The sequence below is a fragment of the Melospiza melodia genome, chromosome 2, assembly GCF_035770615.1.
Source record: "Melospiza melodia melodia isolate bMelMel2 chromosome 2, bMelMel2.pri, whole genome shotgun sequence".
Classification (NCBI taxonomy): domain Eukaryota; kingdom Metazoa; phylum Chordata; class Aves; order Passeriformes; family Passerellidae; genus Melospiza; species Melospiza melodia.
Window position 1 is genome coordinate 111,249,539 of NC_086195.1, and position 12,959 is coordinate 111,262,497.

Here is a 12,959-nt window from a genome sequence, read left to right on the forward strand (position 1 = left end):
TAATATCTCATCTAACAAAGGGACTATGGAAAGAACACAGATGAGAAAGGGATAGAATCTTTGCTTGGCAAAGAAGAAAAGATCCACAACAAACAAACACAAGAGGAAGGTGGTATTTAGGGAGTAAAGCATGTATTATCATTTTCCTACAGAGAGCTCTGAGGCACAACACCATTCAGTCTGTAGCAAGATAAATGACAGGAGCAACAGCAGCAGTGTATTCTAACTCATGACAGAAGGAGCAGTCAGATTTCCAGATCTGCCTTAATTCCCAACAGAGAAATAGAAAACACAAAAAATACACAAGCGAAAAGTGTATTTTTTCCCAATTTAGCTCTCACTTGCTAAGCAAAGTAAGTGTGAACAAAAACTGTACTTTAAGAAAAGCATGCCTACAGCAAGCAACTTGGGCTCAGTATATCACTCCTGATATAAACCTGTAACTGGACAAACGAGAGCAAAAATGTGAGAACATTGAAAATAGTATCATCTCTGTAAAGCAGTGTGGTTACTTTCACACAGTTAAATGTAAGTAGGAAATGCAAATAGGAAAAGAACTGAGCTGAACTGCACAATGGTTAAGGTTGGAAGGGATCACAGTGTGTCATCTGGTCCCATCTCCCTCTCAAAACAAGGTCATCCTAAAGCACACTGCACAGGATAGTGTCCAGATATGCATTCCTGAATATCTCCAGTGAGGGATACTCCACAACCTCTCTGGGCAGTCTGTTCCAGTGCTCAGGCATTCACAAAGTAAAGAACTTCTGCCTCATGTTCAGGTGGAACTGCCCCACTCATCAGTTTCTGCCCGTTGCCTCTTGTCCTATTGCTCAGCACCACAGAGAAGAGCCTGGCTCCATCTCCTGGACACCCTCCCTTCAGATACTTAGAGTTATCCATAAATCAGAGGTAAAGCTCTTAATACAATTTTGATGCTAGATATTTGATTGTCTAGAAGTGCATTGACTTTGTCATAAAAACGCTGATGGAAGGAGTCTTCAGGCATCCAACACTAGAATTTAAGGCTGATAATATTCATGTAGTATTTTCTTGATAAACTTCACCAAATTACTGCATTGCAAGTTGTGAGTTCAGTTTAATGAGATTTTATTTTTTTCTTTTATCTATAGCAGTTCTTTGTCTATTTCTTGCTTAGGTATCAACTCATTACACCTAAATCATCACATGTCTTTCACTTTTAATAACTTTATTTCCTCCCATTGCATTTCCTATTCAACTTTCATTATCTTGAGAGGGAATCATCCAGTTACACACAGCATGGGATCATATCTCTCCTGCTGCTAGATGGATGTACTGCAGTTCAAGAATGCACATGACAATTTATTGTGCTCAAGCAGCACTGTTCAGGAAGTTTCTTTACTTTAATTCAACAAATTTTAGCTTTTAGCTGTCTAAAGGCCTTTAGACTACAGGAAGGATGTGACCTCACATGAAATTAAAACTTAGTGTGATAGGTGCATAAAATCCTCCTAATGTAGCTAATACATCAATGGAATCATAGGAGCGATTCAGCTGACCAACCACACATATCCATTGTAATTTGTTCCAGAGCCAAATTTTAAGTTACTTCTCCCAATCATTTCATTTGACCAGTCATTGATGTCATTTCACATGACCAGTCCTACAAGAATTGTGCCTAACATTTAACTGCAACACTCCACTTGAAAGAAAAAATCCAAACTGAACAGAGACAGACGTAACAAATTCAACTAATATTAAGTGGCATCTCAGAAAAAATCTCAGATCAGTCAAAATCACAGGAACAGGGACTCCTCACAAGGAACAAGACACAAAAAGATGCAGTGAATCAAGGATGAAAACAAAACCACCATCTGACACAAATGATGTTCAAAACACCTTGCAGAATAACTGCATGTGTGATTCTGGGAGTGTGGAAATCTTAAAGTTTGCATTTGCTGACCATAATATAAGCAGCAGGCTTAGATTCAACACCAAAGCCATAGAAAAAGTAACTGATACCTATTTTGCTTTCCCAGCACACAATCTGTGACTCAACACTCCATGAAAATTGTTTGGCCTTGCCTAATTCTGTAAAACCAAAAGAGAGAATGCAGAAAGTTTCACGAATAGCAGAAAGTGAAATACTTGAATTACATATTTAAATGTTACCTGTCTCACAATACATTTTTAAAACAATTAGCTCTTTTTCTTTAACAAAAACCATGAAAGTTGCTACAGTAAAAAAATCTCCAAAAGGAGCAATACAATAATAGTTCAAATGTCCATTGGAAGAAATAAAAACAAACCTTCTGATTTGCTTCTATTTCATTTTGCATTTTCTTGTCTACAGGTACTCTCGTCAATGATCTGTTAAAATAAAATATTTGTATCACTCAACCACCATATTTTTAAAAGAGCATTATTTTATATTAAATTGGTATTTTAATTAAACATCCAATGCACTGTAACTGAAGAATGCTGTAATTAAGTCTTAAAAAGAAGAGTAATGCAGTATCATAAATACTGAATTTTTAAGACAAATATAGGTCTCTTTTACTCTAGTAAACCCACGTTTCAGATTCAGGCTAGTTTTGTTTTTTTTTGCAGTAATATCATCAATGTAGTTTTTACCACTCTCAATCTTTCCTCATGGCTTATTTTTCTGGATGTATATTATAAAAAAGTAAGTTGTTTGGTCATCTAAATTATTACCTGAATACATACCATATTTGCATATTTTAATATTACTGTCTCCATGGTACTCAACTTTACAGCATGGAGAGCCACAGATTTGTCTGGACAAAGGCAAGGAAAGCATGCAAACAATGACCACTTTAAAATTAGCTGAGACTTAGAAAAAAGAGATTTGCAGATAGAGACCCTTAAAAATGTTAAGCATTCACAGACAGAAAAAGTTTTAGTTTCCTCAGTCATTCCATCTTTTGAAGGTAACACATGAATTTGTCTTTTTTACCTCTGATGAATGTTCTGGAAGACTATTTTATCTTCCCCGGCCACACTGTATTGTATGTGAAGTTTATAATTATCAGGCTTATCATAAAACACTTTCAGAGGCAAATTAATCTCTCCATGTTTTAAAAAAACCTAAACCATATTAACTAAATCTGACTGTCCTGACAAATGCCAAAATAAATGTTCTAGTTGCCTATATCAACATTTTTTTTTCAAAACAGGACTGCACATGTTTTAGCAAATTTGTCCAGGGCTTCAAGAAAAACTGGAATCATCTTAAACCTGAAAGTTAACTAAGCAAACTGAGAATGACCCTGTTAAGCCAGTTTCAAACTTGTGGAAAATAAAGCATTTAATAATATAAATTCTCATCTTCCCCCTAAAGAAACTGATTTAGAATAGATCTTGTCAGTATACTCCACATTTCTCACAATATGTCAGAAATAAGACATAAAATCAGTTTACTTTAAATAACTATTCAAGCTTTCCAGACCACCAAAGAGACATACTGTAGGAGCAAACAGTATCATTTCTAAGCTTGGTATTAGAGAGTTCTGAAGTAAAAAATTTCAAAAAATACTTTAAAAACCTGAATTTTATCATGCTGAACTCAACAAAAATAGTAGGGCCAGCAGCTGTCAGAAGCACATTGGGTTGATAAAAATGCACAGATAAAAAGGACAACCTGTAGATATCCAAATGGCTCCTACTGTGAGTAGTTGGGCAGAAAAATAAAACATAAATGGTAAAATAATAAAAAAGACAAAGGAGAATATAAAGGTGGTCCAATATTAGCAAGGAAGTAAAATACCCATCAGCAAAAGGTAAGCTTTAGATAGTTGTTCTAGTAATAGGAAAGCAATGCAAGGAATCATTGAACAGTTCCTTGTTCATGCATGGCAGCTGACATTGCAGGATTTTAGCATAATTTTATGGAGAAAGTGTGACGGTTGACCCTTGAAAAGGACACCCTACCAACCTGAGGTAACAAGCATACCTGTGAAAAACATCTGTTCATTTTGAGTTCTCTCTTTTGTTCAATTTGTTCAGAGCTTCACAAAACTTTTACTTATGTTTTTGTAATTGTCAAGTAAAAGACTAACTAAAGAGAAAACACTTCAGTGGCTGAAAGTAAATGAACACTATTTATCTTTCTACATGATGTAGGAATGTTCTTGAATCACCTTAAAGTTGAAATATTCTCTATAATTTCATGCCTCTTTATTCTTACCTGGAAGAGCGTGCAGCCATATAGAATCAAAGGTTGAGGGGATAAAAGGGAACCTTTCACAGGGTCATATGTTAACATTTGTGAATGATTAATAAATAGCAAGCAACAGAGCATTATAATACCTAATTATATGCTCTTCAAGAATGCAATAATAGGACAAGTATACAACAAATCAAAGATGAAAAATACCTTATAAAATGAATTATCAAAATGTTGCCATGACATATATCAGCTGGTACACTGTCTACATCTGATGACATTTTGTAAAATCTACCTCAGACTAACCTTTTCAACTGGAAATACTGAGACACAAAAATACAGGTGGTAAATTAGAATATGAAAGAAAATTTCAGAGGAATGGTATATTAATTTTTTTTTAAGGTCTAAGGAACCCTGTTTGTTAAGAAACATGCAGTATTTTATTTTCATTACTACAGTTCTAAAATTTGTATACAGCCTTCTTCAACCAAATTTTGTGTAAAAAAAATGGTTGTTTTCATATAAAAACTGTCTGAAACTTACACAGTTAAAAATACTATTATTATAATGATTGGCTATTTATCTAAAGTGTCTAAGCAATATCTCTTCATTTCCTGTTTATTCTAGTTTTGTTTTTTTTCCAAACTAGTATTTTGATTCATCAGGTTAAGCACGATTAGACTATTAATGAAATTTAGTCTGTGCACTATTTTACACAATGACCCTTTAAGCTGTCAATGTAGACCTACTAAATTTAAGTTATTTAAATATTTGTAATCTCTCATGTTAAAATAACATGCTAGATTAGCATGTTAGAATAAGTCATGTAGGACAGAAACAGTGATTCCCCTTTTAACAATTTTAAAGTATTCTTATACTTTTACCAGAAAATACTTGAAGAGTAGGTGAATTGAGCTCTCTAATGCCACAAATACACAACGGGAGTTGGAGTGGAATGTAACGATTTAATGACTTGTAAAATCCATGATTTAAATGTCACCTGGCACACTTCAAAATGACTTTTTTCCTGTCCTTTAAAGAACAGAACTGGACTTGAAGTTTGACATTAAGTACGCTTCCACTATCTCCTACTGGAAAGCTGATTGCTAATCTAAGTGCAAACTTATACCATACTATTTCATAATAATTATGCTTCAGGCATTTTAAAAGGCATTTTGCTTCCTTGACACAAGATGTTACAATGGTAGTTTTTCCATTATGGTGTAGATTTTCTCCAACAGACAATCAGGGGTGACAATGAAATACTGTGATAATTAAACGAGAGTGGCAAAATGTGAAAGCACGCTGCGTTAAGAACCCTATTTAGCGTCATATTTAATTCAGTAATTCAAGCAAATATTGCTGATAGGATTACATGAAGAACTTAATAAGTATGAAGAAAAGCATTTCTCAACTACAGTACTACTGGCTTACAAGAAGAACAATTTTTCATATTCAGATAGCTAAAATCACAACATGTCCATTTATTTATTATAGTCTTTTGAACTTTTATTTAGTAATCTGTTATGGAAAACAGATCTTCCCCAGTAAGAACACTACCATACAACAGCCAGGACCCAATCTCAACAGCAACATTGTGCTTAGAACTAATGTGTGTGGATCCCCATGAAATTTATTAATGGTATTTTGCCTCTTCCCACTGTGACTAGTTCTGCTACTAACTGAACCGAAATTTTCACCTGGGAAAATATCAGTCCAGTGAAATCCATGAGAACTAAGAAATTATTAGCATGTCCTAAAGTAATAGTAATTAGCATAGCCTCAAGTAATGATTAGCATGCCCTCATGGCATCTCCTGTATCAGATGAACATTTAAGAGACTGATCATGAGCTCTCCCTGGAGTTATCTTCTACTCAATGAAATTGCCTGGAATCCATCTAGCAAGCTGTTGAACATGAATATGTGACTGCAGGATTTGGATATAAATCTGTATTACTGTCATTACAGTCAAATACAAACATAAAGATAGCATTTGAAAAAAAAAAACCTTAATACCATACCTGGCTCTTATTGGGAAGTTCTGAGCAATGTCTTTCATTACCTTTAAGGCGTCATAAACAGGGGTAGACATAATTCGAGTAGCTGCTTGAAAACTAAGATCTAGGATGGGGGAAGAAAAATAAAACTAAAAAAAAAGGAAGGCTGAATCAAAGTGAATAAGACATTCCTAGTTTAGCCTGATAAAATACGTCTTGGATGAAAAAATAGGTGAGCGAGAGGTGGAATGTTAACTTCTATTTCTTAATAATTTTACCAAGAAAAGAAATCAAAAGTAGGTTTCAGGACCCTTTCAACAGGCAAATAAGTTGTGATCTGTTGAAGCCACAACAGCAACTGCTGCTATTACTGCAGATAGTGAGGAAGCTGTAAACTTGGGTCATACACTTAAAACCCTTCATAAACTGTTAATAATTTCCATTTTATGCTGAACAGCTAGGATCCAAACATTCAAATACCACTGATGCCAATTGACATCTTTTTACCTCCTTGGTTATCTCTGGTCAGGGCAGTCACTTACAGACCTCCCCTTACAGCACCCTAACACAGCTGAGTGCTGTGTAAGGCACCTTGAGCAAAAAGTACTTACTAATTACTTACCTAAAATATAAAAGCTCTTGAAAGACAACTCTTGAATGGTGTTTAGGTTCATTTATAAATAGAAGTATGCCCTATAGCTGAAGTAGTTTTGCTTAAATTTAGCTAGATTTTTACTTTGAAGCTAATTAAAGGAAATCAGAGAGAAGCTGAGCCATTAATTCAACCACTATAATTAGTCATTAAGAATGATGTAGAGAAAGCACCCTGTCATGTCAGCAGTAAGGGTATTAAAACAACTGCACCAAAAAATGTGGGGGCTGAAGACTGAATATCCTGCACCATAAGCCACTACAAGTCTTCCTGACATAAATTAACAGCATCCCAACACTTAACTACTTTGAACACTAAGAACTGGTTCTTTGGGGAGCAGCACCAGTTTCCTTTTTTATATATGTAGCCATAACACCACAGAAAAGACTACCACTAAACAGAGACGTTGTACTGCCTTTTGAAGGCAGGCATTAAAGGGACTGAAGTTTCATGGCTGCTTCAGCTTTAACATCAGCCAAGTGGCATTCAATCACACACAAAAAGAAAAATAGTCCAACCCATTATTTTCTTTTCCAATTTTTTTTCCAAAGTAGATTTCTCAAGAGAACTTTAAAGCAATATTTTTCAATAGTTTTTAACTTTGGACAAAGATAAATCCTGCAGTTGAACTTCACTGATAAGAGACTGCCCGTGAACTACAATTATCTCACACAGCTAATATCAGACTGGACATTGCTAGCAAGCTCTGTAACATCAGGGTCCCAAAAGAAACTGAAGCTCAGATGATTGCTCAGTCTCCTTCACTGCACTAATATAGAGGCAAACTGATCAGGTTGTCCTCTAAAGCTGAAGACCGTAAGAGGGAAAATTTACTTGCATAAACTTGAATATTGTGACATTTTATGAGAGATTTATATTTAATTCAAGCTACTGAGTGTCCTGCAAGTCATCAGCACATAAGCTTTAGCAATCAATGCATTTGTTTTCCTTTTCTACAGGAAAGCTTTCAAAAGCATGTTCTTCCACTTGATATTATGTTTTAAAAAGGCATAGATGTGAACTCCAGTATACTGATAAAATTTATAAATTAAAGGAAACAAGCTGTCCTAACATGTATTTCATCCAACCTAGCAGTTGTGTCAAAATTATATCTTTTGCCTGACCTCTAAAAAGAGTATATAAAACAAGTTTTAATACCTGAGATGATCTATTAGGCAGAAAAACAGGTAATATATCTCTCCATCTTATAAAATTGCTTCAATGTTCCTTTAATTTCTAGTACAGAATACAAAGTATCAGTAAATGCCCTTTAAATACTTGAGGTATTAAGGTTTTTTTATGAAATGATGTCTCTTCTTTAAAAAAAAGCTTTTATCATAATGTCAATGCATTAAAATAACAAAAGAAATATTAAATAGAGTATTGTGTTGATTAAAAATAAAATTCACTACATACCCTGCATTTCCCAAACCTTCAGTGGTTCCATGTTGTTAGTGGTTTCAATCAGATGTTTTTTAAACTCCATCAGATTGTTTTTCAGGTCAGGATGCATCCGTCTACAATAAAACATTTTATTACAAAAAAGAATCAATTACATTCATCAGTGTCTGCTCTTATCCACAATACTGCTCACAGCTAATGTTGTGTTCTTAGGATAACAACCAAGAATGAACTTTAATTCATTATTGAAACAAAAATATGGATTTTGAGTGAGAAAAGGTGATTTCTGAGGGCTAAACCCCAGCTAAAGAGAATCATAGAATCATTTTGGTCAGAAAGGAACTCTAAGGTCTGTCACAGACATCTTTTGTGAAAAATCCTTTCTTTAGGATTTTTCCCTCTTCTGGGAAGCTGAGACCCCAGAGAAAGAATGTAAACAATGGTTATCTGCTGCTGTGGAATGCAACAGGTGCACCTGTGATTGGCCTATGTTCCATGTTTACAATTAAGGGCCAATCAGAGACCGAGCTCTCTCTGGGACAGAATCAGAGAGAGCTCCTTTGTTTATTCCTTCCTTTTCCATTCTTAGCTTAGCAGCTTCTGAATTTTTCTCTCTATTCCTTTTAGTATAGTCTTAATGTAATATATATAATAAATTAATAAATCCAGCCTTCTGATCATGGAGTCAAGATTCTCATCTATCTCTTCACCCCTGAGGAAGCCTTGCAAGCCCGGCAACAAAGGTCCTTAAGTCCAGCCATTAGGGCAGCACTGTCAAGTCCACCACTAAACTATGTCCCTAAGGGCCATATCCACCCAGGCATGGCAACTCAACCACGTTCCCGGCCAGCCTGTCCCAATGCTTGACAACTCTCTCTGTAAGGAAATTCTTACTGAATACCAGGAGTTCACTTATTTTGTAGTGATGTGTCTCAAAACCTGCCACATAAATTTAGATGGAATAAATAAAGCCAAAGATGGAACAGTATTAACATGCCATACAGGTTACTGTTTATTTAGCTTGCTATAGGATGATGTATAACTAACTGTACCTTAACTGTACTATATATTGACTGTAACTGAATACACTCTTTGTGGCATTAACTACAAGAGGCATAAGCAATACAAAGTTGAGAATATGTTTTTTAAACTGACAGCACTGACAAAATCAATCTACTGAGCACACAAATCATCTGTCAGAGCTAAAGAACATGGTACACAAAAGCTTAGCTATTTGTTTTGAGAACATAATAGGTAGGTAAAGAAGTTTTGAGGACAAGTATTTCAGAGCCTGCTGTAAGATATGCTTGAAAAAATTCTCCATTAAATTTCTAAACATTTTATGTCTTCTGCTTGCATTCATAGCTATTTCACAGCTGAGAAAAGTAAAACTTTTGACATGGCTGTAACAGAGAGACAATTTACAGACTACTGAAACATCTATTTCACCTCATGTATGAAAAGGAGAAGAGAAAAAAACCCAATGAATCTAGAAACAGTGTCAAAAAGATAGAATTATCTGACAGCTTCACAAATCAGTCACAGTGGAGAATCAAGAGTCTAAGTATAGCTAAACCTAGCAAAACACAAGAAGAAAAAATGCTCAGATAAAGATATGGCATAAGTATTTGCTATCACCTGCTGTGCAGAATCTCAAACATATAGGTGAAACAACAGGGAAGCCTCATGATCTGAGTGCACTTCTACCTCAACATGTTTGAGAACAAAAAGACAGGAAGGGAGGGGATGGGTTCTCAAGAATTTAGACAGAATTAGTGGCTCTGAACTCTGAGATTTACAGTTTAGTGACAATATTTACAAACAAGTTTACTCTTTGTTTTAAATAATAAGAGAATGACATCTAGAGAAGACCCACAACCTTGAGGTATTTTGCTGAAGAAAAAAATTTATGATCCACGACATGGATCTGTTACAGGAAAAGGGAAGCACTTTGCATGACTGATACCACAAAATGAATCCAGCTGAGGACTGGAAGGAGTGCTCAGTAGGGTAACATTCAATTTCATTTAACAGACTGCAGCTTGGAGATAAGAGTTCCTGAGGGAAGAGAATACAAACTCACAAACTCCAGAATGAGATGGTATCTATCATAAGCCCATCTTCCTAGAAATATCACTCCTTAACTCTATGAAATCTATTACTATCCTTCTTAAAAACACCTTATGGAGATACAGCTCATGTGTTTGGATTCCTTGTGCTATTCTTGCATTTTGAAAACCAACATTTTGATTCTAATTACCTAACAAATGTGAAATCACAATGTTCTAAGTTTTTGTTAGTGTTACCCAGGCAGATAATTTTAATTTTAAAAGTTCACTGTATAGAAATTAGAAAACTAAAAGCAATAAATTTAAATTAACAGAATAAATAAGCTTGCATCTTTATGTTCATAGGACATAAAAAATAAAAAAAAATAATTTCCACCAATGAAATACTTTCCAACATAAATATCAATCATTCTATTAAAAAAACCCAACTGGTTGAGGTTCCAGAAACAAATGTAAAAGTTTAATTATAACTTATATCAACTCACTTTAATTTGCCAAAGAGAAATCCTTGGATATCACTTTCCTCCTCCTCCTCTTCCTCATCTTCCTCTTCTTTTGTTTCATTTGCTCCTGAATACATAACACATGTACACAATATAAGCCAAGAAAGTTAGTGTAGTATTATGTTTTTATGAATTATAAACCAGTTAATAGAAACGTACAACCACAAAGTCATCATTCCCAGATGTAGTTTTAATTAAATGTATACTTACATATTTTGGCATCCAAATTAATCACTCTACAGAACTTTGCAACGTTAAAATTAATTTTAATATAATTAATTCAGTGGTAACAATTTTTATATAAAAAATAAGTGCGGTTTAACAATTCACAAATCAGCCATTTCTCAGTTTGATTAAATGATAAGGTATAACTCTCATCAATCAACTACTACCAAATTTACACTTGAAAAGTCTGATGACCTTAAAGCACTTAAATCTCCAGCTGGCATTTGATGTAAATCACAGATCAGCATTTTTCCCTTTAAAAAAACTAAACTATTTTTTGACATGACTCAAAGGTCATTAAACCTTAGTCTTTTGAAAGAGAGTTAACTTTCCTTTTATCTTATGAATGTCCCTGCAAAGTCATTTCTCTGTGTCCCCATGCTGTAGTTACCATTTTCTATAGTACATGTCTTATTTCAATACATTGTAATGTGCACTAGTCCACATTCTATATTCTATTCAACATCTTTTCTACAGAAGATTGTGAAAGTATTTCCACAGAAATTCAGAGAAAAAAAAAAACCCTCAGCCCTGAAATACTAATGTGCAGATACTGTAGCCATTAGAATATGAGCAATGCCGACAATCATAAAGTAACTGAAGTACAAAGGTAAACCATCTCAAAATTACTGAGAGGAAGCAGACCAGATTGTATTTTGAAGAGCCACAGAAAACAGCAATTAGAGGTTAGAAAATTGACTGTGTCCTAAGCACAGATCTTTACAAATGTTCTCATGTATTTTGACTTAGTTCCTAATATCTGAGATTTCCTTCTGTAGATTGAAATTGAGTATAACCTTCAAAATATTAATGACTGAATATTTTACAAACTGAAGATTTTAATGCATTTCAATAGTATCTCCAGCAAGATAGTAAATCATTTAAAAAACCCACCTACCTTTAACCTGTGTGTCATCTACTGCTTTATATTCTGTACTCTTTATTGCAAGTTCCACACCATATCCAGATAAATACATTTTCCTGGAATTTGGTTTCTGCTTGTTGATATTATTTTAACAGAAGGAAAAAAACATAACTTACAAAATGTATTTAAAGGAGATTAACAATATCTAATATTGTAACTTGGAAATGCTATGACATTTAAGTCATTATTTAAATTCATCTTTCTATTCAAAGTGCAAGGCATATTGACAGTCCACTGAGAAGGCATGTAAAAAAAGGCGACAATGTCCTTTATCTCCTGCAAATCACAGAAAGGCAGGCCAGAATTGCAGTCTTTATACAATACTAGAAGAGGGATTAGAACAGGTACAGCTCATAGCACCCTACACAATTACTGATGCCTCACAATTCACATTTTAAACTGATACCCATTTCTTTGTAATGTTGCCAGACTTCCAAGATGCTAAGAGGAAACACTCTATTTTTGCACCAGACTTACTCTTTAGAAAAGTTTGATAAAACAACTAATCACTTTCTGTTAGGAGTATTAATAAAATGTATTAAAATATCACTGTGAAAAACAGGTTGCCACTTAAAACAAACAACAGCTACTTCTAACTCTTGGAGTGGAAGTCTGACATTCAATAGTGTAATTACACAAAACATACTTATTTCAGAATACATGGCCTATTTTGACCCAAATGTATGCAAATCCTCTTTCCAAAATGCAATTTGCACATGCACAGCAGCAATTTCTTGAAAGCCTTTTGAGCTTTAGCTTGCAATTTCTAAGAACCTGTCTGTACTGAGAATCCTCCAGACTACAAGTGAAAACCCAGCAGGGCTGGGAGGCTTCTCTGTCCATCCTCCAAGCACAACTCAAAGCAGAGGCAGCAGAGAGCACTCCATAGGTAGTCTCAGTGATACTGGTTAAAAAAAGAAAGCAGAAAGATCATACCTCTCCTGTTATCAATGTTCCCTCTTCTGGTATTTAACGTAAAAAAGGAGGGACAATCCATCCCAGTGTGTACCAAAGAACAAAA

The 12,959-nt window shown here is 34.6% G+C and overlaps 1 protein-coding gene across 3 annotated transcripts in view; it reads right to left on the minus strand.

Annotated features, from left to right (window-relative positions):
- The window catches only part of UGGT2 (UDP-glucose glycoprotein glucosyltransferase 2), a 76,463-nt gene that overhangs the window by 46,822 nt on the left and 16,682 nt on the right, over positions 1 to 12,959 (minus strand). For all 3 annotated transcript variants that reach the window (XM_063149552.1, XM_063149553.1, XM_063149554.1), the window contains 5 exons: positions 11,912 to 12,008; positions 10,771 to 10,855; positions 8,232 to 8,332; positions 6,188 to 6,287; positions 2,289 to 2,349 (listed from right to left, as the gene is read on the minus strand). In XM_063149552.1, coding sequence (XP_063005622.1) covers positions 2,289 to 2,349; positions 6,188 to 6,287; positions 8,232 to 8,332; positions 10,771 to 10,855; positions 11,912 to 12,008 — 444 coding nt within the window. The remainder of the gene's footprint in view (positions 1 to 2,288; positions 2,350 to 6,187; positions 6,288 to 8,231; positions 8,333 to 10,770; positions 10,856 to 11,911; positions 12,009 to 12,959) is intronic.